The sequence below is a fragment of the Trichogramma pretiosum genome, unplaced genomic scaffold (genome assembly GCF_000599845.2).
Source record: "Trichogramma pretiosum strain Unisexual culture from Peru unplaced genomic scaffold, Tpre_2.0 scaffold45, whole genome shotgun sequence".
Classification (NCBI taxonomy): domain Eukaryota; kingdom Metazoa; phylum Arthropoda; class Insecta; order Hymenoptera; family Trichogrammatidae; genus Trichogramma; species Trichogramma pretiosum.
This window is the reverse complement of record NW_019641665.1, coordinates 888,995-911,209: the sequence shown is the minus strand read 5'-3', so window position 1 is coordinate 911,209 and position 22,215 is coordinate 888,995. Positions and strand designations below refer to the sequence as shown.

Sequence of the window (22,215 nt, the reverse complement as noted above, 5' to 3'; positions counted from 1 at the left end):
ACAATCTATCGGCGCTGTAAGCACTTGATTCTCGAAGGCAAATCAGCCGAGTTTCAGGTACGCAATTACGGTGGCACGCAACGATACGGTACTATACTGAGCCACGAGTCACGTCCAAAAGACACCTTTGCGATCAGCTACATCGAGTCATGTACCAGACTAAATGTCACGATTTTCTGGTAAAGTTCTGTTGAATGAAAAAGAAATAGCGGACAAAAAAGTCGAGACGAGTTTTTTTATCGTGCACATGCTCGAGTACGAGGCGATATGTATCGTCGCAAAGGGGAGCGAAGACCGAAATATCGATTTTTAGGCCCGCTGCGCGAATATAATAATCCCTACGGAGCGGGCGAGAGCCAGCAGTAGCAGCAGCAGCAGCAGCAGCAGCAGCAGCAGCAGAGGGGGTAGGGAGAAAAGCCCCGTCGCGCGACACCAGAGCAGCGCCGCACTCCGCAGTGGCAGCAGTCCTTATTCGAGTAGCAGCAGCAGCGCAATAGAGCTTCGAAACAGCAGGCTCGTGTCCACGAGACGCTCCGCAGACACATTACGAGCTCGAGAAGCATTACTCTCCCCTGGCGCAATAATCGTGTTTATGGGGACGCGCGAGTGAATGAGTGTGTATCGTATCTGTGACATGAGAATCGGAGTGTCGCCGAGAATCGCCTCTCCTCCTGCGCTCCGATAAGACGAGAGAAATTCGATAATAAGCTCGAGAAAAGAGTCGGACTCGACAGTTGGAGTTAGCGAGACTACATCAACAGCGGCAGGAGGGACTGCTCACGATGTCAGGTAAATGTAAACACTGATCGTATAGTCCGTAGGCTCAATTTTCGCGTGCACGTTCGATCAAAACTGCACAAAAGCTCCAATAATACACGTACTCGTCGTAGCCAGTGCCAGTCATTGATTTTATCGCCTTTTTGCATTCTCTCTCTCTCTCTCTCTCGTATAGGTATGCTTTGGCCAGACAGCTCGCACGCACGCCTCGTGTAATCTTCGTTACGTAGCCGGCGATCGACGGCTTCGTTTTACATTACGATACTCGCTGTAAACTGTTTTTCTATGTGCTGTTAGCTAGCGCGGTGGATGGATCATCGTCTTTGTCGCGAAGGGAAAAAAGGTGGAGAGAGAGAAAAGAAAAAAACGCGCACCGCTGCACATTATCATAGGTGCTGCAGCAGCTCGTATACTGCAAAGCAGCAGCAGCAGCACATTGGCATGCTCGAGACACTGCACGTACGGACTCGGCGATGTTGTATGAGAGCTCTATTGATCTATCGGCTCGTGCTCCAATTCACCGGCTGTGTTATACGTGCGAAGCGAAGGCAAACTTTGCAATATTTGCAATTTTTCTCTCTCTCTCGTACAATAGGTATATATAAAGAGAGATCTCGGGGTGCGCGCGCGAGCCTCGCGAGTCGAGTCGAATGTCGAATTGTTAATTCGCGCGCGGCTCAATTGCGTCGATACACGAAAACGATCGATCCCTATCTATACGTCATAATAAATGGGTGCAGTGATTTTGGGTGCGCGTGAGCGAGAGCGACTCCTTTCGCTTCTTCTTTTCGCTTTGCCGCACGTTGTTGCTACTACATATAGACGACGAATTGCCATCGATCTAAAGAGCGAATAGCATCGTATCACGCTCCGCGAGGGCTTTTTACGTGCTCTCTCTCTCTCTCACTCTCTTCTGTCTCTCCTTCATCGCAGCTCGCCGTCGTCGATCCGCATACAATTTCCATATTTTCATTTACCTCCTCGCGCCTCGTTACAGGATCGATAAAAACGTCGGAGATCTTCGTGACTGATTCTGCACTGTGTATTATAGCCACGAATTTCCAACTTTCTCTCTCTCTCTCTTTTATTATAATATAATACCTTATCGTTTTCCTCTTTTCTCTTTCGCATGCTCTCCTCTCTCTCTTTCTCTCGTGCTCTCGTGCAACGACTGGGTTGAAGTTTATCGATCAAAAACGCGGGCCACCGACGCCGCGACGCGTGCCTGCAGGGGTGGCGGATTGCTGCTGCTGTTGCTGCCCCGAAAGAGAGGGAGAGGTTATAACAACGAAAGAGCCAGGGGAATGAGGAACCCCGTGTACGCTGCGCGAATTTCTAATCTCTACCTTTTCTCCGGAATATAAGAAGCTTCTCGCCTTTCTGTCTCTGAATTTATTCGAGCTCGATTTTTCGTGTACATGAAAAGAAGCAGCGTCTGATTACTCTTTCGGGTTCTTTTTGAATATCTTGTCGATCGATGAACAAAAACATTTAAGATGGCAAAAACAGCTTATGAGCTTTGAGCGCGATCAAATCGTCTCGATCGTATTTCGCAACCCCTACGCTCGTCCCATACGGGAGAAATTTCATTTAATCTTTTCTCTGATGTATACGTACCGAAAGAAGGAGAGAGAAAGAGAGAGAAAGAGAGAAAGGGAAAAAAACACTGTACATTGTAATTACTGAAAAGTATTATAATAGTACACGAAGAAGCTGCGCGGCGCTTTTGTCCTGCATCCCTGCAGGCGAAACGACCCCAGTGACGCCTCATGCGAACGACGCGCTCATCTCCTTTTTCGCATGTTATACGTATAATGCATAATGCAGGGGAACTTTTTAAATCGGCCTGTTTGCGACTCTCTCTTTAATGTTTATGCTCGGGCACATGCGACATGCACCCCGAGGCCCGTACAATACGCGAAAGATCCAAAAACAAAACTGGCGTAATTTCGAGTGCGCACGACAAAAACAATAGACGACAGCCTTCGAAATCGTACACGTTTATCGATTTTTGCCTCGATTTCATGGCCGCCGATAAAAATCATTCTTTTCGGCACACACGCCGAGCTGCGAAATTACGCTAAATTATTCCGATTCGCGGCGTCAAAGCAATCGATCGATCGCGTCTTTTTTTATTCTTTACGAAATGTATTACGCACACCAGTAGCAGGCCGTTTCTCTCCGTCTCTTTCTTTCTCTCGCTCATTCAAAAGGGGGATGCTTGGCTGTATGCGCGTTTCTTTCTCCCTCTCTCTCTCTCTCTCTCATCGCGCCTTTGTACTCCATCGATCGATTTGATATTTCGTATATTTTCGCGTCACTCGTCCGATATCAAAGCGCGTTATATAGAGCTGCGATCGTTAAATTTTGTACAAGAGATTCTCGTACTTTGCCTTGACACAAGTTGCGAAATTGAAATTGCAGAAAAAATCGGCGTACCACCGTCGGAGAACTTCCAGTTGAAATGGCACAGCTACGGGGCCCATCTGCACAGCTCGGTGGCGACCCTGCTCCACTCGGAGTCGTTCGCCGACGTGCTGCTGGCCACCTCGTGCGGACGCCACGTGGCCGCTCATCGCTTCGTCCTCGCGGCCTGCTCGTCCTACCTATCGCACATCTTCCAGAATTGCCACTTTGGTGCCAACACCAATGCCCCTATCATCGTGGTGAGTTGCATCGACGCTTTTTTCATTGGCCCGCTCGAGGAAGCAAACTGAGTCGTCGAGTTGTTGCAGGTCCTGCCGACGGAAATCGGTTACCGTACCTTGAAGATCCTCGTCCAGTACATGTACAGCGGCGAGACGACCGTGTCGAACGAGCAGCTCGAGAGCGTCTTAAAAGCCGGTGATATTCTCCGAGTGCGAGGACTCTGGCGATCGAATTCGACTAGTAGCAAGAAGGAGAACATCCAGTCCAACAGTCAAACTTCCGGCAAATCGGCAGCCAGCGGCAATAGCCTGCCCGCGGCCAAACAGTCCCAACAGACGGTCGTGGCTTCCGGCCACTTTCAGAAGATCAAACTCGTGCAGCCGGAGCAGCATCATCACCATCAGCAGCAGCAGCAGGTAATACAGCAAACGCCGCAGATCCACAGTGCCAGCGAGAGGAGAGCAGCTGCGTCCAGCGACAACAACAAATCTGCCAAGGACAAGGAACACGAGCAGCTCGAGTCGAGAGCCGGCCAGGAGGTCGAGAATGGAGAGGTTGGCAAGAATAAGGAAAACGTCGAAGTCAATCGAAGCAAAGATAAGAGAAAATTCAGCGAGACCGAGAGCATCAGGAGCAAGAGTGACGTGAGCATCGAGGAAAATGTGAGTTATCGTAATGTACCTAGGCGGCCGAAGCGGCTTTGGTCGGGATGATTTTTCAATTGAATTTTACAGTCGCGGGACTTGAATCTGGACATGGTGGTGAAAGAGGAGCCAGTACAGTGGGAAGAGCCGATGGACCCGACCGATGCTCTCACCATCGACCACGACATCGACATCAAACCCGAAATCGTTCACAGTGCCGACGAGGACGGCGACATCGAAGAGGAAGAGTACACGCCCTTAACTTGTGATATGTGCAGTCAAACGTTCAATCGACCTTCCGACTGGGTTCGCCACATCGAGTTCACTCACGCAGACATGACGGAAAATCGAAGAAAAAAGAGAAAGGTCTGTTGCGCTGCCTAATTATATTTATGCTTTATCGTCGAGCCAGCATCGTTATCGAGGACAATTGTTTTTCGTTGGCAGGGCGAGACCGACGACGACGGCAAGGACTTTCCACCCTTGAAGTGCGACCTCTGCGGCAATCAGTATCCCACGCCCCAAGAGTGGGTGCGCCACATTCAAACGGAGCACACGGAGGAGCAGCTCGCCCTGATGAACAATTCGGCGCCGCCGAAGCCGAAGCGCGTGCACAATCACCAGAAGCTCTGCAACACCTGCAACAAAGTATTTCCGTCGCACGCCTCCATGGTCATACACCAGCGTACCCACACTGGCGAGAGGCCCTTCCTCTGTTCCTATTGTAAAAAAGGCTTCAACGTCAAGAGCAATCTGTTGAGGCATCTGCGAACTCTCCACGACAAATTCGTACATCCGAGTCTCTACGGGAGCAACGGCAGTAAACATAACAACACCTAAGGGTGTAAACAATTATCAATCAAGGCTAATCAAACTTAAATAAAACTAATACTTCAAGCTTCTTTCTTTTTTATAAAGGTGTTAAGTATGTGATTATGACAGCAAAACGAAGTTAGATTTAGTTGAGCCTTAAGGTATTAAAAATTACTTTTAATAAACTTAGATTACTCTTTGAAACTCCCTCCCAGTTGGACGTTAAAAAAAAAAAACAGTATCGAGGCTGTAAAAAATTAAGGAGTCTGACAATTAATGCCAAAGTATTTCGTGTTTTTCTTTTTTGCTACTTTTAAATCGTAATAATTATAGGCAACGTTTTTTCTCGATGAACGTACTCATACCAAAAATGTAAACTCTTTACTTTTAATTAATCTAATGTTAATGTTATGAAATAAAAGTGCGAGTGATAAGCGCGATTGTGATGTGAACTATATATTTGAAAGAAATCGTTGAGAATGTAAAATACTAGAGAACGAAAACTTTTAAAATTTCTCACGCATGCATTTTTCCATTGCGAATTTTGAGCTATATGACGGATCGATCGATCAAATTCTATTTATAATATAGATTTTTAAGATTTCAAACGTGTACTTCTATAAAAGTAGGCTATGCAATCTCTGGTAGCTCACTAATCTCCGCAGTTCGTAAGCTAATTATGTATTTTTATATTAAAAAAACGATGTAGCTAATAACATTCTTAGTACATAAATCTTTTAAAAAAAGATAACAATTTACTATTCTATTAGCTTTTTTCGAACTTCAAATCAATGAATAGGATAGGGAAAAAAAATAAATATATACAAGATTTATCAAAAAAATGAACAAATATATATTGATTTTCATATTATACATTTTAATTGTGACATTTACCTGATATCCATGAAAATTCATCAAGTCACAGTTGAATCAAACAGAAAGAATGTACATCTTTTAGAAAGTATTGTAATTACATTATCCTAATTCGAAAAAAATAGTGTCAATTCTGTATTGCGCTAATACTGTGACAAGCCAAACGACTTCAATATAAAGTTTCAATATATATCATTCTTGAAATTACTTATAAACAATGAGTTTCTTCATTTTCTATTTGTTAAACCTAATTTAAAACTGATACTCACTCAGTGAGCTAGGATGTTATATAACAATTATGACTGCAAGTCAAGATTTTCTTTTGGTATGTTTAAAAATCTTTAAAAAAATCATTGTGCTTAGATGATGGTGAGTAAAAAAGTGAAAAGTGGATATCAAAATTAGTTGATCATCAATCAATTCTCATCTTCATCATCAATCTTAGGTGCAAGGTAATATCTAATGTGTCCTATTTCTCCAATGGAATATTCGCATACCAAAGGTACGTCAGCAGACATAGATAATTTTACTTGAGCACAAAGTGGTGTTGCTTTTACAAAAGAATTCAAGTAACGACAAGCAAATGTGAGTTTTACAGGCTCCTGCATGTCAATACAAACAGCTTCTTCTTCTTTGTCTACTTCTGCAGTTTGTGCCAATTTGATGTTAGCTGTATGGGAAAAATTACAAATTAGTACTCATAAATTATACCAATTTCTAAAGTTCTACAATAAATAATTAATCATTAATGATTGTTTTAGGATTGACTTAATAATAGATAGGATTCCAACATTATTAAAAATAAATAAAATACAATTGCATGATATTGAGAAATCAGTGTAAATAAATTTGGTAGCTTTATGAAGTGAGATTTCCAAGATTTACGTGCTATACAAGATTATTAAGTAAATTAGTTATCTTGAGGTCAATCACTGAACACAAATAAACACTAAGCTGACCACGGTTATAATATCAACAAGAGTATAGATACAAGTAAATTGATTACACGCCATCTACTCTCCCAATAATACATTCTCAGTAAGAGTTTTACTGTTGAACACTGAAGGTCTATAGTGTGCAAAATGTTAACAATTCCAAAACTGTGTATTCCATCATTTATGCAAAGGGTATGTAATAAAATTTTTTTTTCTTACCATTTCCGTAATCACCAGCTGCAGAGAATTTAACTCCCTCCTTAGAGCATGCAATTGTAATAGCTTCACCAAACTGACTAAGATCCTTACATATTCTGGCAAATTCAGCTGAGGGCATTTTCACTACACACGAGTACATAGTTTCCTGTGTGAAAGTAACATTTTTGTATTGTCATAATTTTAACTTTTCTTTGAAAAATTTGCAAATTTCATAAAACTTACGGGAATACCAAGATGTTCTTGGTCCATGTTGATGAGTTTCATTTCATACTCGGCGAGTTTTTCTTTGCTGGGAGATTCGAAAATGAAAATAATGTTGTCGGGGTTGTCCCAAGCCCTGAGGGTGACCGTGTCCTCGGAGCTGGCGCATCTTAAAATCTTCGTCATTCTAGAAGATTCCACACGTGTTATCATAATGTAACCCTCAAAGAAATTTGTCGTGCAAAATCGAAAATATTGACTTACGTGGTGATGTTCATGCCCATGGACAAATTCCTATCACATCTGAATTTATCGAAACCATCGCTCCTCAAGTTCAACGATACCAGGGAGACGTGAGCATTGTCCATAGCTTGTACCATTATACCCGAATCTGAGCATTCGAACGTCGCCTCGCTCAGCAGGTCTTTGACGGCCTCGAGGACCTTTTTCAGGATTGCACTCTGAGCCAAACGTGCCTCGAACATGTTTACGATCGTTTAAATAACCGAAAATGTTTAAATAAAACTCAACTATTGCGAAGTATCGCGCAGCGATGTCGTGCAACAAGTGCCGGGTTCTATGTGTGCAATATAACTAGCCTCGAACTTTTGCGATCGAGAGGGGAGAACAACGAAAGCCCGCGCGCGATTTCGCGCCAAACCGAGATGGCGGTTAGTGATGGCGCGGATGTAGAGGGCAAGAAGACTCGAGAGGAAGTTGGGAACATAGGGGTGGAAATTGAGCGAATTTTTAAAAAATTTCTGTAGCGTCCTATGTGCGTGCGTGTGGGAATAAAAAATCGCATTTGTAAAAAGTTGTATTTATTGAAAAAATTGTAAAACGGCATTTACAAGCCTGCAATGTACAAACAAAATATAAAATAATTCAAAATAATATCGCAGCATTGACGTAAAATTTACGTTTTCGAGATGATTATCGCAAAGAATTAATATCACAAGTCTCAACATAGACGACGTGGAGACAAGCATATAATACAATGTATAATTATTTACAAATATTGTTCTAACTTACTAAGTGTTTATAAATTGAGTATTACAACTTAATTGTAAATATGAACAAAAAAATTTGGTATCACGGTCATTCAGAACAATTAAATTAAGTTTTAGCCATTAAAAATCCAAATCACCAGACATGTTTTCTAGATCGTTGAACATTTTATCCAAGTGCTGCCAAATAAAAAAAAATTAATTAGAATTTGAATAGTATTTTGGTATATCTCTTTGAGTATTGTTATTCACTCACATCGGAAGGTGCATCGATTTCATTCGACACCTTTCGGTTCCTTGATAAAAATGGTTTAAAACTTGTCATATCCTTTTCGTACTCACTATCGTCATCATCTTCCTCGTCTTGACGAAATATTTCGCCTTCATCGTCTTCGTCGTCCTCGTCATCTTCGTCGTAGTAAACCTCTTCGACCTCATTGTAATCAATTGGTTCTTCTTTGATTTCTGTAAGCAGTAATTTATCCTCTCCACTGGGACTATTTTCTAATGGCACATTTTCTGTATTTAATCTATGTGGTATTGAGGGCTAGAAGAAAAATATTTTCAATGTCATTGTTAGTTTTTTTTAGATCATAAAGTATTTTAAAAATTTACCTGTACTTTATTAGTTGCTGATACTAAGGAACTTGAAACAGCCGTCAATGAATCGGTAACATTACTTTGGCCAACATTAGTTTTTTCAGTCTGTTTATCTAAATTATTAGTCCTGACTACAGAAAGATTATTATCTTTCTTTTTTTCTTCTTTTGAAGCTTTTAATTTTGAATTAGAATTATCTGTATTTTTGGAAGCTTCATCTTTAAGTTTTTTTGGACTGACTTTTGATTCTCCTGGTAAACCTGTGTGACCTCTTTGTCTTCTAAATCTAACAATAATACTTCTGGTATCCCACATTAAACTATGTGCTTCTTTATAAGCTGCTATAGATTCATCGGTACTATTGTACCTTATAAAAGCATACCTAAAACAAAATAATGTTAAGTATAAAAATAAAAAATAATCATTTATAATTTCAGGCAAGTTACCTTGTATTTCTCATTTTTTGTGCGTAACCTACATCAACTCTAGCTGCTGTAGGGAATTTACTTTTTACTTCATTTACATTGACTGATTCTGGTAAATTTCCGATGTAAAGAGTGTAAGGATCAATTTCTTCTGGCGAAGGATTATCTTCATCTCTTATAGATTTTCTTTCTACTTTCAAATGCCCTGTTCCAAAAGGAATTTTTTCCAACTCCTCTATAGCTTTATCTAAATCAAAGTCTTGTTTCATTTGTATAAAGCAATATCTAGGACCGCTAGGACTTTGAAAGTGTATATTCTGAATGCCAGGATGGAAATCTCTTACTATGTCTTTATTTAAATCTGGGTCTGGAAATTTAATGATTAAACTCTGAGATCTCACAACTCTGGCGTACTCCATTTCTATTTTTATTGCTCTTTCAGCATCTTCTCGATTCCATGGCCGACTGGGGTAACTTTGTGACATTGGTTTGCGTGTTTTGGTTTTCTTAGGCACTACCTCCTCCTATAATTAAAAATCAAAAGATATTTCAGATTATAGTCATTTGTTGTACTCATGAGTTAAGAAATGGAAGAAAATTACTTTATTTTCATTTTCGTGAAAATCTTCAGTTCTTTTGGTTCCAGTAGCAGGTACATGGCTTTGGGACTGCATGTGTCCAATACTTTCATTATTTCTTTGCCAATCTGAGTTGGCGCTGGGAATGACTTGTGAACCATAATAATTGGATTGATCAAATTGAGTCTGATTTTGATCAAACCTCCTATTTCTGTTTCTATAAAAATTGCCTCTATTAGAAAACTGTGTATTCCTGTTGTGATTGAATCTCTCCCTCTTAATGTAATTATTTCTCATTGCCAAGTCACATCTTTGATAGGCAGCCGGGTTGATTGGTGTGGCTTGTATGGGAGTAGGTTGCGGCGTCATCCACTGCCAAGCTTGCGACCAGGCCGCAGCAGCCGCGGCTGCTTGGAATTGTGAAACTTGAGCGGGCCCGAAAACCGGGGCCGGCGGGGGTGGTGCGGCCGGTTGCGGGGGAGGCATCGGCGGCAGTGGCGGTTGACCCGGTAAAGGTTGCTGAGACATTTGATTTGATGTGGCTTGAGAATAATACTGTTGCGCCGCCGGATCATAACTGTACGTGACATTTGTCGCGGGAGGATTCGCACTTTCTTGTTTAATAAACGTTTGATTTGTCTTTATTTCGACGGTGTCCCCTTCGCCTCCCTGATGATTAAAGGAAAAAGAATTATCAATAATAATACAGATAAATACAATGAAATTTGAATGAAAAAAGTGATTTATACTCGTGTGAGAGAAGTTTTTTTATTCATATTTCCTGGAGTTTAAAATTGCAAGGGCCTTGGAAAAAATCGACCGTAGCGCAGTCTAGTGCAGTCGTTTGCCGATTGTTTGCAAAAAATCGGCAGCATTCGAAACAAAAGCAACGTTGTTGTGCGGGGCTTGTAAAAAACTAACCTATGTTTTCTCTCCCTTACAAGCGCAGCAAAGCATTGGCCGCACACGAGCAACCCTCGCGCGCAGCAAGGACGAAAGCTTTCCGCGTAAATAAACGCGAGGCGTGCTGGCGAGCTACTACCGAATACGAGGCATTGAAAGGGTGACATACCGTTACGTTCATAGTGCTGGTCTGCGTGTTCGCACTTTGTTGTTTGTTTATATTTGTGAAAAATCCAGTGCTGGTGTTCTCGTCTGCTTACGGCCGCTGGCGAGGATTTCCCATAGAGAGCACTGTCCGAAGTAGGAGAAAATCCGGCGCGCTCAGAGCGCGCATCGCGTGCGTAGCGACGAATTTTCGTAGGAGCCTGCTAGGTGGACCGGCGCAGTCAGGCGGAGAGGGGGCCAATCCGTATGTATTCCATACGCAGCACAATCGTACAAACGTACATGTATATGGCCAGAGATTATTGTAACGCCACGAGTCTTGTGGTACAGTTGTTGTAGCTGTTTTAGTGCTGTATACGTGTGAGCGCAGTCGCAGCGCGCGGGGAAAGGGAAGCCAGTTTCGTCGTCGTTCCTGAGAGCCAAAAAGTATTTTGTGCGTGCCGTGGCAAGAGCAACTGGCCCGAGTTCTTTTTGGCTCTGCACGGAGCCGAGTAAAAGACCCAACGTCGAAATTTTTGTCGAGCCACGCCGCTAGCTCGCTGCGCCGGAACACGCTGGAATTTTCCTTTCGTTGGAAGCGTCGGCGTGCGCCTAAGTGGCACTTTCACTCTTCCACTTCACTAACATCGTGTACCGGCCTATAACGGCTAACAAGTAACAGTCGCCTAGCAGCAGTCGTGGAGGATAGTGTCTGTTGCTGGTGCGAATACGAGTGTGTGTCGTAGTTCAGTGTACCATATAGGCCCTAGTTTGGTTTTCTTCAGTTGCTACCACGTTATTATCACGAGTAGAACTTTGCAATAATGCATCGCAACAGAAATAACAGAAGTAACGGTGGCGGTGGCAGCGGATTCGGTAGCGGCAACAGCAACGGCGTTCGCGAGTTCAACTTGCCGAGACGTGGTGACCGTGGTGCAACCTTTAACAGATTTGGCAATGGCAATAATGGCCCAGCAGCAGCCCCTACGCAAGCAGCAGCACCCGACGCCGCCGCCGCAGCCGTAAATCAGCGAGCCAACGAGTGCATAGTCGAGACAATTCAGGTGGAACCTCCTACTCTGGTGAGTGAAATCCATCCTCGTGGCCTACCTGCCTACACAACCTCTTTGTAAAGGCTCGCTCGAGCACACGCGTTTTTTCTGACCCGCGCCACTATTGGCTGTTTCTTTGCTTATTATTATTCATCGGATGGAATTTCAGCCCGGGCCCTAAGCGGTGTCGTTTTTCGCTTTCATCATGCTTCCGTGAGCACACTTGCAGACGAGAGGAATGCCTCCTGCGTGCTGCGCGGCTTTTTTCACAAACTGGTTATTTTTTCATTGTATTTGGCTTGTTTCTTGCGAGCCAGCGAGCGAGAAACGAGAGCGAGAGAGACGGCCAACTTTCGACCCGAGGAATATCATATTTTTCGGTACTCGACGCTGCGTTCTAGTCTCTCGAGCTAATGGTCTCTTTCGAGTTGGACTGAATTTGAGAAAGGCCGGTGTAGCAGCACATGGCACGGACTCAGCATTAACGATATGCGACTCCACGCGTCGCTCTGTGTACAGTGTACGCGCTAGAAAGTTGCATGGCGCATGGCTTTCATTCATGATCCAAGTCCTTGCGAATGCAGCTGCCATAATATAGTTATACATTTTACGCAAGGCCGATTCGCGCCTTGTGCAGACAGCTGAATGAGCATATATAGCATTTCAGCTTGTTGATATTGACATTTTTTCAAAATGGCGTTCAAAGCTTTGGAAATTGACCTCCAGGTCGCGAGCGTAGGTGAAACGGAAGGTTGACTTTAGGCGCTTCCAGAAGGCTACACGCGTGTTCGACACTTTTTCGAGCAATCACCTAAACATGTATTTTCGAATCTTCGAACAAGTGGAAAATTACTTGATCTACCCTATGTTTCAGTGTCCTCTTCACGATTGTCTTTTAAATTTCACTCTACCGTACTACAAGAACGAATTTTGGAAAACGATTTTCTGAACGAATTTCCTTTTTTAGCTAGCTTTTTTAAATCCATCTGGCCTCACAATTTTAAGTAAATAAGACTACCCACTTTCTTCTTTACTTTTCATAGTATATAATTTTGTGACTCAGCATATTTTTTCAAAATAAAGTGACTTGCTATCTGATATATCTGAATGCACGAAAATCTTAAATGTACCTTCAAAAACGAATGTTCTCTTATATTGAAAGAATGTATGGTTGTGTAGAATATATCTTTTCATGAACTTCGTCGAGATGTTTACGGGAGAAAAAATCAATTAGAGCAAATCAGTAAAAGTTTAAGTAGGTTTGTTGAAAAGAGCGCACGATTCTCAGCTACTAGGCTCTGACTATGAGCGCTTTTCTGCTGCGCTCTCTCTTTTCCTCTCATTCTCTCTCATCCGCGCGCCAAAGATAATGCACTCGCATTCGTGGAAATGGTGAGCTTTAAATCGAGCGCGCGCTTCGAATGGGCCTATCCGCGAGTCTTTGGCACGAGTTGCAGGCATGCGGCTACGCCTACAATCTCTTTTCCTGTTCCTGCTGTGCACGCGAGGTTTTAGATAAACAGCGGTGAACTCCTGACTTGTCAACGAGACCGTCAGCTGGGAGGCTTTCGCTCCGCAGCGAGAGAATTCTCGTTTCTTCTCGAGTCACCGATACATTTTATCATACACACGCATACACATACACATACGTACGCGATACCTATATATGCTTTTCCACGGCTAAATGTGTATAATTTTTGTCAAGTGGGGTTAGGTGTACTCCGTGCTACTCCACTCTACAGCAGCACGAGAGAGTGAGTAAGAGCTAAAAGCGAGCATATAGAGTAGTAGTCAGTCGGCAGATGTCCCGAGTACGGGGCTTTCACGCCTGCTAAAGAAATTTTCACTTTGCTCGCTATCGCGCCTCGCGTATTACAGACATTGCATACGTTTTTCTCAATTCCGTTAAATACAATCTCGAATTTTCGAATTTCCCCTGCGATTTCCGGCAAGTGCGTACACCGATTGTGTGCGTGTGTGTCCGAGAAAAAGGTCTCGTTTCTCCATTCCATATATAGTATTGTTATATAGCAGACGCTCTCAAAATAAAGGCGAAAAATAATAAACACAGATAGCAAATGGCTGAAGCAGCAAATCCTCCGAAGGAAGAGGTTGCCGAGGTAATGGATAATTAACACCCGCGCCGATATCGGAGTCATTGGCACCGATGAATTACGCTTACTACTGCCCAGGCCTTTAACTACTCTTTAATCGCTTTTCTACATCACGGCACTTTAATACTTCTTTACCAGCTGATTATTGTCCCTGGAACTTGCTCATTTTTTTCCAATCTACGCTTGATAGACTTTAAATATAGAAATTTGTTGTGGGGTATAAATATAAACCTGTGAAACGTTACGTTCTTAAAGTACGTGCGTGTGAGTCTGTGCATGTGTGCGTGTGATGTGTATGTATATATCTGTACGTCATGACTGTATGCCAGTGTCGTATTTCCATCAAGTTCATATGAGAAAAATTTCAGTTTTTTATATCAAATGAGCCTTCCATTCCATGCAGAGTGCTATTCGATACCTAATTCTCTTAATTATTCACTCGAAACGAGCACACAACTTTTGAATTTGAAGCTCATACATAACATATGACAAAAACGCGTAGCCTCAACGTACGCGATGGGTGCCGAGCAATTAAAGTACCGGACAATATGTTCGTGAAACATATCTACTTTGCTTTGACAGAAGCAATCGCTCGAGCATGCCATCGACTCTAACGTAGAAAAACATTGAAAATTTTCAAAACATCGGCCAAGTCGTGAATTAAAAATCATGCGCGTCTTGCATATTCATGAATGAGGATTTTCTGTCTGACTCTCTGAATTAAAAAAAAAAAGAGAAAAATTTTCCAACGCTCCATAGGCTCCCCCACCTTGAGTGCACGAGGCGTGAGAGCTGTGCATCGCTTTTTTGTATACCTAATTTCCTCCAAATTGCCAAGCCGCGCTGCTCCGTTCTCGTTCTCTTTCTCTCTTTATTGCAGGCAATGACGCTCATCTAACTTCGTTTTTTGACTTTCGCGCATCATACATAACTAACATAACAATCTATATCCTCGTATGCACGTATGTGTATGTATACGAAGTATATCGCTGGTGCGCCTACGCGGCGTTTTACAGCCTCTCTCGCATGGCGCCGCGCCTGCCGCGAGCCGCCTCCACCGTATATACAGATACACGCGTACCTTTTATAAACTCATATACATTTTGTCGTTTTTGGCCGATATAGCATATTGACGACTGTCTCGGAGCTTGGATCGCGATTGTTATTTATTCGCGCGACAGCAGATTCCATATAGTGCGAAATTCGCATAGAAACCGCATAAACAAACAAATAAAAGCTCCGTAATTGCGAGAATCTTTAGTTACTATCGTTACGTGTATACAGTGGAGCATATAAAGCGATTGAAATTGAAATATTGTGTAACTATTTAGTGTCTCCGATTCATACGAGCGATTGATCGAATAAGTTTTAGATTTTATTTTCAACGCATTGCTTACTCTATTTTTTATGGCTATTACTTTTCACGTACTTCGCTGAATAAACCGTAATAAAAGCAAATTGTTATGTTAACGTTACGCACGATGGTCTCTTCGAATGGTCATAATGGGGTAAATGGCGACAATCAGTCTTGCAATATATAGAATATATTCATATTGTGACTGCCAATTGTAACCAAGCATAATAAACGTATATTTTTCAATTCAATTTGCAGGAAATCGAAAGGAGAGAAAACACCCAAACTCCTGCCGAAGACTTTCCTCCAGAACTGTTGATTAAACATCCGCTTCAGAATACCTGGACTCTTTGGTATTTTGAGCTTGACAAGAGCAAGTCATGGGAAGAAAGTCAACGCGAAATCACTAGCTTTGATACGGCTGAAGATTTTTGGAGGTATGTTTTCATCAGATCTTATTTAACGCTGTTATAAGTGCAATCCATGTGATAATCAGTACGTAACCTAAAATTATTCGTTTGCTCAGTTTTTTTGCATGAGCAAAGTCGTTCATAGTCCATTTTTTGCAGCATTGAATTTAGTATTGTTACAACATAATTCAAAAATAAATTCAAATTTTATTTTATTTGCAGTATGTATCATCATATCAAAACAGCATCAGAACTCAAAAATGGATGTGACTACAGTATGTTCAAACAAGGCATTCGGCCCATGTGGGAAGACAAAGCTAACAAACAAGGAGGCAGATGGCTCATTAATTTGGATAAGAAGCAGAGATCAACTGAATTAGATCATTTTTGGCTAGAAATATTGTTATGTATGATTGGTGAAGGATTCAATGAATATTCTGATGACATCTGCGGTGCCGTGGTTAATGTGAGACCCAGAGCAGATAAAATTGCTGTTTGGACAGGTGACGCTAGCGTTCAAGCTAGTGTAATGGAAATTGGGTAAATAATTTGGTTTTTGATTCAATAAAAACAAAATTTTCTCTTACTTTAACTCAATTAATATTTCTTTTCAGACGAAAACTAAAAGAACGTTTGAAGATCACACCCAAAATAACTATAGGATATCAAGTTCACAAGGACACAATGGTGCAAAAGGGAAGTACGACTAAGAACACATATGTGATCTAAGGTGAAAGTGCAACTGTCAATGCATTATAATTTATACTGTTTTCTTTGTTATTTCTGATAATACCCAATTACTGACTGGAATCAGAAGCTGGTAGTTAAGAAATTAAAACTAATTGGGATTACTATAAACATAAATTACTTTTTCCAAATGTTTAGTATAGTAATAAAAATATGAAAATATAACCGAAAGTAATAAAAATGATTGCTGAATGATGATTTAGTATAAAAGATGTACGAATATTTAATATGTACTATATACAAATGAGTATGTTTGGTGAGATTGGCGCAGGTTGCTGTATTACCATTTCTGTCAAATTCAACAGATGTTTTAGTTTGATTTTAGTTAGCAGCTTGCGTTTTCATTTCGATAGTTTATAAGGAAATAGTTAAAAGTGAAAAATACACAGCAATCTGTTCATTAATTGTTATTCGCATGCTACATAATAACTGATTAGATATGCATCGTACATCCATTTTTTCATAGTTCATATGTAACTCAGTTTTCTATGTAAATTATACTTAAAGTACTGCGAATAAATACTTCTTTATATATAAATATATACAAAAATATTTTTTTATTTTCATTCCTTTTACCACAAATTTATACAATCTTGATACAATAACACTTTATTTTTCTGCAACTATTAAATATCAAGAGTGAAAAATATCTTCCACTTTTTTTTTAATGTCGTTTCTTTTAGAGTCTTTTAGGGCATCCAATATTTCTCTTTTCCAGTTTTGAGGATTTTTGGAAAAATATTCATTTAAAGCCTGAAATAAATGAACATATTATTATTATTTAGGTTGAAATTCAATAAACTGTAATGCACCTTTTATCAAAAATGAGAAAGTAAATATTGATTTACCTCTTTCATAGCACTTTTGTATGCATTTGTCTGGTCCAAAAATTTTATTTCTAATTCATCAATAAGAGATTCTGAAAGATTCAAGTGTCTGCAAATGTAAATCCAATGTTTACCTATATGATTACTTATACAGTTTGTGACTGTAAAAGAATATAATTGACTTTTAGAAATTATTTTAAATGGTGTTCAAAAATATAAAAATAATATTACCTTTAGTTTTAAGTGCTTTATCTGGATCATCTGGAGGCACTGTTGAGTAGAAATGTGGCTGATTTAAAGTAAATCCAAAGTTAAAGTTAGGAATAGGAGCTGGCATTGCATTTTCAATACTTTCCATTGGTGTAAGAGCTAAAGATTTAAGATGTAATATTATCAGCGTGATACAACAAATAAGTACAATATTCATTATTGCAATAGAGGACAATATGATGCATTTTTTAGTTTGGCTTGCCTTCTTATGCTTTTTATTATCTACAAATGAGAAAATATTGCCAGAAATTTTTTTGGTAATGTGTTGATTATTAGATTTTGGATTCATAGAAAATGAATAATTCATTTGTTCTTCAGCCTCATAGTTTGTCAGTATTTTTTCAGTGTTGGAAAGATTTATAATTTGAAATTCACTGTTACTATGACCATAAGACTTACCATGGTATAAAATATTGGTTTCGGAAGCTTGAAACTGTTGATTATATGTTGTTATTAAATCTGTAATTTCCTTATTTTTTAATTTATTACCAATGATTTTAAGTATATCTGTATTATCATAGCTTATAATGTTACGCTTGTCCAAAGCCAACAAAAAAGTTTCCAAGTTTGTTATTGTTTCTAGTTCACGTGGTCTTATATTTTTGCAATAAACTTTCTTCAAATTATTCAATGTTTCTGTATCCATTTGATCTTGTGCAATAGCTATCACATCACTTATTAACTTATCATACTGTTCCATATTTAAAATCATATGCCCACTGCTTTGAATTGACAAAGTCTTGCTTTTTACTTGACTATATAATATACTTCCCCTATGTATATGCAACTGTTGTTGGGATTCCCCTCAGATATATACTTTTCATCGAGTGAATAGACTAAAGACTGATTACATTTAGGTTGTGTATCTGATAGGAAGTTAGAAGACTCTACAACAATAAAAGTTATCAAAAATCAATAAGATATAAATATAATTTAGTAATAACGGAAATAAATTTAAGTAAATTTAAAATTAATCAATGGTCAGCATACATGAAAAAAATCTGCTGAATGCAATTTTTGAGATATTTGTGTTTAATTATGTAATTTTTACCACATACGTTAAAGCTGCGTTATGATGAAATGCACTATTAATCACGACATAAAATTTTACACAAACTTATTTACAAATTTATTCTCTGAGAGTAAGCGTTTATCGTCATTATCAGCTGAGTGGAATGCGTCACGTGTAGCACAATAGATAAGTATTTCATTAAATTTTATTGTTTTTTTTCAATGATATCACATAAGATTTTGTTTTCTTATTGTAATAGTATTCTTTAATGAAACTTACACAATAACGATTTAACTAGAACAAGTAAAAAAATGTAAACTACTGACTATATCCTAAAATTATTAGTTTGCAAGTATAACGCATGTTACTGCGGTCAATTTATTCGAAGTCGAACTTATGAAAGATGTCGCTCTCGATCGTGCATTTTGTGAACTTAATTCAAATCGTCGTTTTGAACAAATAAAAATTGCACGTTCGGCTACGTTCCCATAAATTAAATTTTATAAACCAAGAAATGTTGGACAAAGTCCATAGAATCATATAAGCTTACAGCAAAAGCTCCAGGCTCATTTTAAAAATGGTTAATGAAGTCAACGGGACAAAACATATATGTAACCTGAGTTGTCAACTCGTTTGCGTTGGTCATCGAAGATATAATTGTTTAATAAATAAATTGATGATACAATCTACTCCCGTTTGATTATTTATCATGAAAGTCGTGTTTTTCTAAATCGAATCACATTTATTCGGGTGCAAGTGTGCATCGTATTAACAGGCGCATTTCTAACTAAACACGAGCAATTAGCGTACGTTATGCCCGTGAAACGTACGTATCTTTTGAGTCATGTGTGCTCTGATTCATGATAAAGAAGAATGAAAATAGGCAGTATAGTGGCCAAATGTCGACTCTTGTTCGAAAAGCCAAATGCTCCGATTCAGATGTCAAAGTCTGTTCGTAGCGCAAGAAACGGTCAGGCAGCAGGCATCGGCAGGATAAAGTCCGATACACGCTGGAAGCCGCAATAAAAGCGAGCTTACGAGTGTATACGCCACATGCACAAGCGAATGGAACGATGTTTCAAGCTCATACCACACGAGTAAGTAACGAATATATAGAGGTATATATAGGAAAAGAGATGGCAAGGTCTGTATAAAACCTGTAGAGTGTAGAGCACGTATATATAGCGACCGATCGTATACATTACATACATCCCTATGCGTATGCGCAAAATCCTCCATCCATCGGCTCGTCGGCGGCTCGGCCCTCGCGCTGACTCGTTCCGTTCAAGACTTTGCGCGAATGAGAGAGAAAGAGAGCGAAAAGATATTACAGACTGGCGAGTGGCGTGTATAATGTACCGTCGCCTGCGGCTCGCTGGCGATGCGATGGCATGGCATGGCTGGCTTCCGAGACGTGTCGCCGCGCCTGATATGATATTCCCTCTTCTCTCTCGTGTGCATGAGGCAGTGTTGTAAGGCAAGCCTCCGCCGACATCGTTTAGTCCTGCTACAGTCGCGTTAGATACGAGTCGCCACGAGACTGGCTATATCTATCGCGATCTACCTACGTCTTCTCTAGTTCTTTTCGTTTATTTTTTATTTTTTACATGTACGATTATTTGTGTTTGAGCGAGTCGCCAGTGTCGACTAGACTTTGCAGTACGTACGGAGCATAAAAGTACTGTGATTTTGTGAGTTATTACATCCATGTATACATATATATACGCATATGTATGTACGTGTATAATAAATATATATATAGTGTATGCGTGTGTGCGTGTATACGCGATACAGGAGGCATCGCAGGCAGTACTGGATACAACATACATGCATGCCGAGTGAAAGAGAGAAAGCAGCAGCAGCAACAGAGTTTTAGTGTTTCATCCACCTGTGTGCTCTGGCTCTGGGCCTGGCCGTGTCCTGTAGATTCAGATACATCGTGTTGCGCGCGCGCCACCCATCGTCCGTGCGATCGAGATCCCCAGCCAGTACATAAGGTCCTGTACGGAGTACCAAGTGCGAACGACCAGTGCTGAGTGCAGCAGGCTGCATGAGCTCTGCGGGCTGCCTCGAGTGAGTGCCTGACCATCCCGTGCGTGTATATGTACATGGTGCATAGAATACAAACATATATCTCTGTTGTATATGTTTGTGTGCAGCTGCAATGCAGGCTTAATCGAAGAAGACACAACCCGATCAGCGGGATGATACGCTGATAATGAGTGTCCATGTGTGAGTGCGACTTGCCCGTCTTGCTGCTGCTGCATGCGAGTGAGTAAGACAGAGAGACAGATCGACACGGACAGAGAGAGGATGCACTAGGTCATGCACGCAACATTATAACCGTGCGCGCGTATCGGACGAGGCCATACACATTTCTCTCTTCTCTCTTTCTCTCTCTCTTTCTCTCTCTATCTTTCTTCACCATACCAATATATGCTGTATACACGTACATCCGCGTATATGTATATATATATATGTTTAAAAGTATCTTTTTAACTGTACACTTTTACATATGCGTGCATATGTAAATATGCATAAAACTTTTTAAAAATCCATGTATATTTATGCAACACAACTCTGTCTTATGCAGCAGTCCTTCTGGTAATCGTCGCAGAATCAAAAGTACAACGTTCAAACGCTGAGATAACACGAGAATGATTTCCGGAAAATGTGAATGGAACAGAGTGAGGCCGACGATCAACTTGGCATTATTGACGTTAGATCAACGACAGCTGAATTTAGAAAGATTCAACTACAATACTCCAGCTTTGGAATACAGCAGGTAAACATTTGGTTTTTTCTATAAATAAACCGTTAACAGTCGAGCCTAATGCTTTTGCTTTCTATATATGCCTAAAAATAATGTATAGAAATCATCAGAGAGAGTGTTTATGTGCTAGCTTGTAATAACCAAAGGATTTCATTCATGCATCTGTTTGGTTATAAATGTTGTTTACTATATCTGATATAATTGTGGCCATTTAAAATTGTTACAAACATCATAATGCAAGCATTGAAGGCATGTAAAATGCATTGTTCTTTGATTACTTCTGTAGAACTAGTAGGGTAAAAGGTACAAATCTTTATAACTGAATAAGAATGAAATCATTGAATGGATCCTTGCTGTTTTCAATTGAATGTTTGAAAGCATAATACTTCTAATACATTATTACCTGCAATTATTTGAGATAGGAGGAACAAGTATATTATGTTTATTATAAGTTGAGTTTATAAATGAGGAACTTTTATAGAATCTAGTTTGTAAAATTGACATTGTTTTCACAAAAATAAATTTAGCTTTATTCTAAAAAAATCTTTTGTATCTTTGAAGATGTGTCATAAAATTATATATTCCTCTAATTTAAATAGGACAACATTTTTGTTTTTAAATAGTATATTACTGCCCTAGGCCGGGAAAAACAGAAAAATCCCAGGGCACGTGAAATAAGTGACCCAAGCAAAGCCTCTGTCGATTAGCACATGCACTGGGACATTCTTTTTTTCTGGTATAGGCCGATATGCTATTTTACATACCCCGTGGCCCAAAAATAGCAATATTTCGTTTAGCGCAGCGACAGAAAAATGCTACTTTTAGGCCACTGGTATAAAAATGAAAATTTTTATACTTGTTATATTTATTGCTTAATGAATTTTTACA

The 22,215-nt window shown here is 40.1% G+C and overlaps 6 protein-coding genes across 28 annotated transcripts in view; 3 read left to right on the top strand and 3 right to left on the bottom strand.

Moving 5' to 3' along the window:
- Positions 1–438: 438 nt before the first annotated feature.
- On the top strand, positions 439–5,963 carry LOC106649230 (zinc finger and BTB domain-containing protein 14). Its single transcript, XM_014366534.2, has 5 exons — positions 439–789; positions 3,202–3,443; positions 3,513–4,088; positions 4,161–4,436; positions 4,518–5,963. Exons 1-5 carry the CDS (start codon positions 783–785, stop codon positions 4,908–4,910), a joined length of 1,494 nt encoding a protein of 497 aa, XP_014222020.1. The 5' UTR covers positions 439–782; the 3' UTR covers positions 4,911–5,963.
- Positions 5,713–7,596, bottom strand: LOC106649266 (proliferating cell nuclear antigen). The gene is made up of 4 exons (XM_014366577.1): positions 7,376–7,596; positions 7,133–7,298; positions 6,911–7,055; positions 5,713–6,426 (listed from the first exon to the last, which is right to left on the bottom strand). The coding sequence occupies exons 1-4, from the start codon at positions 7,594–7,596 to the stop codon at positions 6,173–6,175; spliced, it is 786 nt and encodes a 261-aa protein (XP_014222063.1). The 3' UTR covers positions 5,713–6,172.
- Positions 6,778–16,983, top strand: LOC106649239 (eukaryotic translation initiation factor 4E-1A-like). Of its 4 annotated transcripts, none has more exons than XM_014366552.2 (4): positions 6,778–6,883; positions 15,547–15,725; positions 15,921–16,238; positions 16,313–16,983. In XM_014366552.2, the coding sequence occupies exons 1-4, from the start codon at positions 6,839–6,841 to the stop codon at positions 16,425–16,427; spliced, it is 657 nt and encodes a 218-aa protein (XP_014222038.1). In that variant the 5' UTR covers positions 6,778–6,838; the 3' UTR covers positions 16,428–16,983. The 4 variants fall into 4 exon arrangements, with proteins under 4 accessions (XP_014222038.1, XP_014222032.1, XP_014222055.1 ...); XM_014366546.2 differs by lacking the exon at positions 6,778–6,883 and adding an exon at positions 11,325–11,850; XM_014366569.2 differs by lacking the exon at positions 6,778–6,883 and adding an exon at positions 13,619–13,940.
- Positions 7,917–10,901, bottom strand: LOC106649216. 2 transcript variants are annotated; one of them, XM_014366515.2, is made up of 6 exons: positions 10,471–10,780; positions 9,746–10,390; positions 9,165–9,667; positions 8,734–9,100; positions 8,375–8,665; positions 7,917–8,298 (listed from the first exon to the last, which is right to left on the bottom strand). In XM_014366515.2, the coding sequence occupies exons 1-6, from the start codon at positions 10,495–10,497 to the stop codon at positions 8,242–8,244; spliced, it is 1,890 nt and encodes a 629-aa protein (XP_014222001.1). In that variant the 5' UTR covers positions 10,498–10,780; the 3' UTR covers positions 7,917–8,241. The 2 variants fall into 2 exon arrangements, with proteins under 2 accessions (XP_014222001.1, XP_014222008.1); XM_014366522.2 differs by lacking the exon at positions 10,471–10,780 and adding an exon at positions 10,794–10,901 and having other exon boundaries at positions 7,985–8,298.
- On the bottom strand, positions 16,754–19,904 carry LOC106650617. 7 transcript variants are annotated; one of them, XM_023460263.1, is made up of 6 exons: positions 18,533–18,823; positions 18,032–18,429; positions 17,942–17,975; positions 17,504–17,641; positions 17,294–17,433; positions 16,754–17,198 (listed from the first exon to the last, which is right to left on the bottom strand). In XM_023460263.1, the coding sequence occupies exons 2-6, from the start codon at positions 18,059–18,061 to the stop codon at positions 17,079–17,081; spliced, it is 462 nt and encodes a 153-aa protein (XP_023316031.1). In that variant the 5' UTR covers positions 18,062–18,429; positions 18,533–18,823; the 3' UTR covers positions 16,754–17,078. The 7 variants fall into 7 exon arrangements, with proteins under 7 accessions (XP_023316031.1, XP_023316030.1, XP_023316029.1 ...); XM_023460262.1 differs by having other exon boundaries at positions 17,942–18,429; XM_023460261.1 differs by having other exon boundaries at positions 17,504–17,975.
- Positions 19,634–22,215, top strand: part of LOC106649826 (unconventional myosin-IXb-like) — a 15,921-nt gene continuing 13,339 nt past the window's right edge. The window contains exons 1-4 of one of the 13 annotated variants that reach the window (XM_023460252.1): positions 20,042–20,232; positions 20,317–20,627; positions 20,714–20,786; positions 21,148–21,339. The gene's annotated coding sequence lies outside the window, so the exon portion shown is untranslated. The other 12 variants (XM_023460253.1, XM_023460254.1, XM_023460250.1 and 9 more) reach the window with 12 other exon arrangements.

Bases quoted from the DNA above. Each gene is read 5' to 3' on its own strand.
- LOC106649230 (XM_014366534.2), top strand. The intron at 3,444-3,512 runs GTGAGTTGCATC...GAGTTGTTGCAG, and splicing joins CCAATGCCCCTATCATCGTG to GTCCTGCCGACGGAAATCGG. The intron at 4,089-4,160 runs GTGAGTTATCGT...TGAATTTTACAG, and splicing joins ACGTGAGCATCGAGGAAAAT to TCGCGGGACTTGAATCTGGA.
- LOC106649266 (XM_014366577.1), bottom strand. From the start codon at position 7,596: ATGTTCGAGGCACGTTTGGCTCAGAGTGCAATCCTGAAAAAGGTCCTC. The intron at 7,299-7,375 runs GTAAGTCAATAT...GGAATCTTCTAG, and splicing joins ATGGGCATGAACATCACCAC to AATGACGAAGATTTTAAGAT. The intron at 7,056-7,132 runs GTAAGTTTTATG...ACTTTCACACAG, and splicing joins AAGAACATCTTGGTATTCCC to GAAACTATGTACTCGTGTGT.
- LOC106649216 (XM_014366515.2), bottom strand. From the start codon at position 10,497: ATGAATAAAAAAACTTCTCTCACACGA. The intron at 9,101-9,164 runs GTAACTTGCCTG...ATTTTGTTTTAG, and splicing joins CAAAAAATGAGAAATACAAG to GTATGCTTTTATAAGGTACA. The intron at 8,299-8,374 runs GTGAGTGAATAA...TTTATTTGGCAG, and splicing joins AAATCGATGCACCTTCCGAT to CACTTGGATAAAATGTTCAA.
- LOC106649239 (XM_014366546.2), top strand. From the start codon at position 11,593: ATGCATCGCAACAGAAATAACAGAAGTAACGGTGGCGGTGGCAGCGGA. The intron at 11,851-15,546 runs GTGAGTGAAATC...TTCAATTTGCAG, and splicing joins AGGTGGAACCTCCTACTCTG to GAAATCGAAAGGAGAGAAAA. The intron at 15,726-15,920 runs GTATGTTTTCAT...TTTTATTTGCAG, and splicing joins ACGGCTGAAGATTTTTGGAG to TATGTATCATCATATCAAAA.
- LOC106650617 (XM_023460259.1), bottom strand. From the start codon at position 18,254: ATGATTTTAAATATGGAACAGTATGATAAGTTAATAAGTGATGTGATA. The intron at 17,434-17,503 runs GTAATATTATTT...ATTCTTTTACAG, and splicing joins TAAAGCACTTAAAACTAAAG to TCACAAACTGTATAAGTAAT. The intron at 17,199-17,293 runs GTAAATCAATAT...CATTTATTTCAG, and splicing joins ACAAAAGTGCTATGAAAGAG to GCTTTAAATGAATATTTTTC.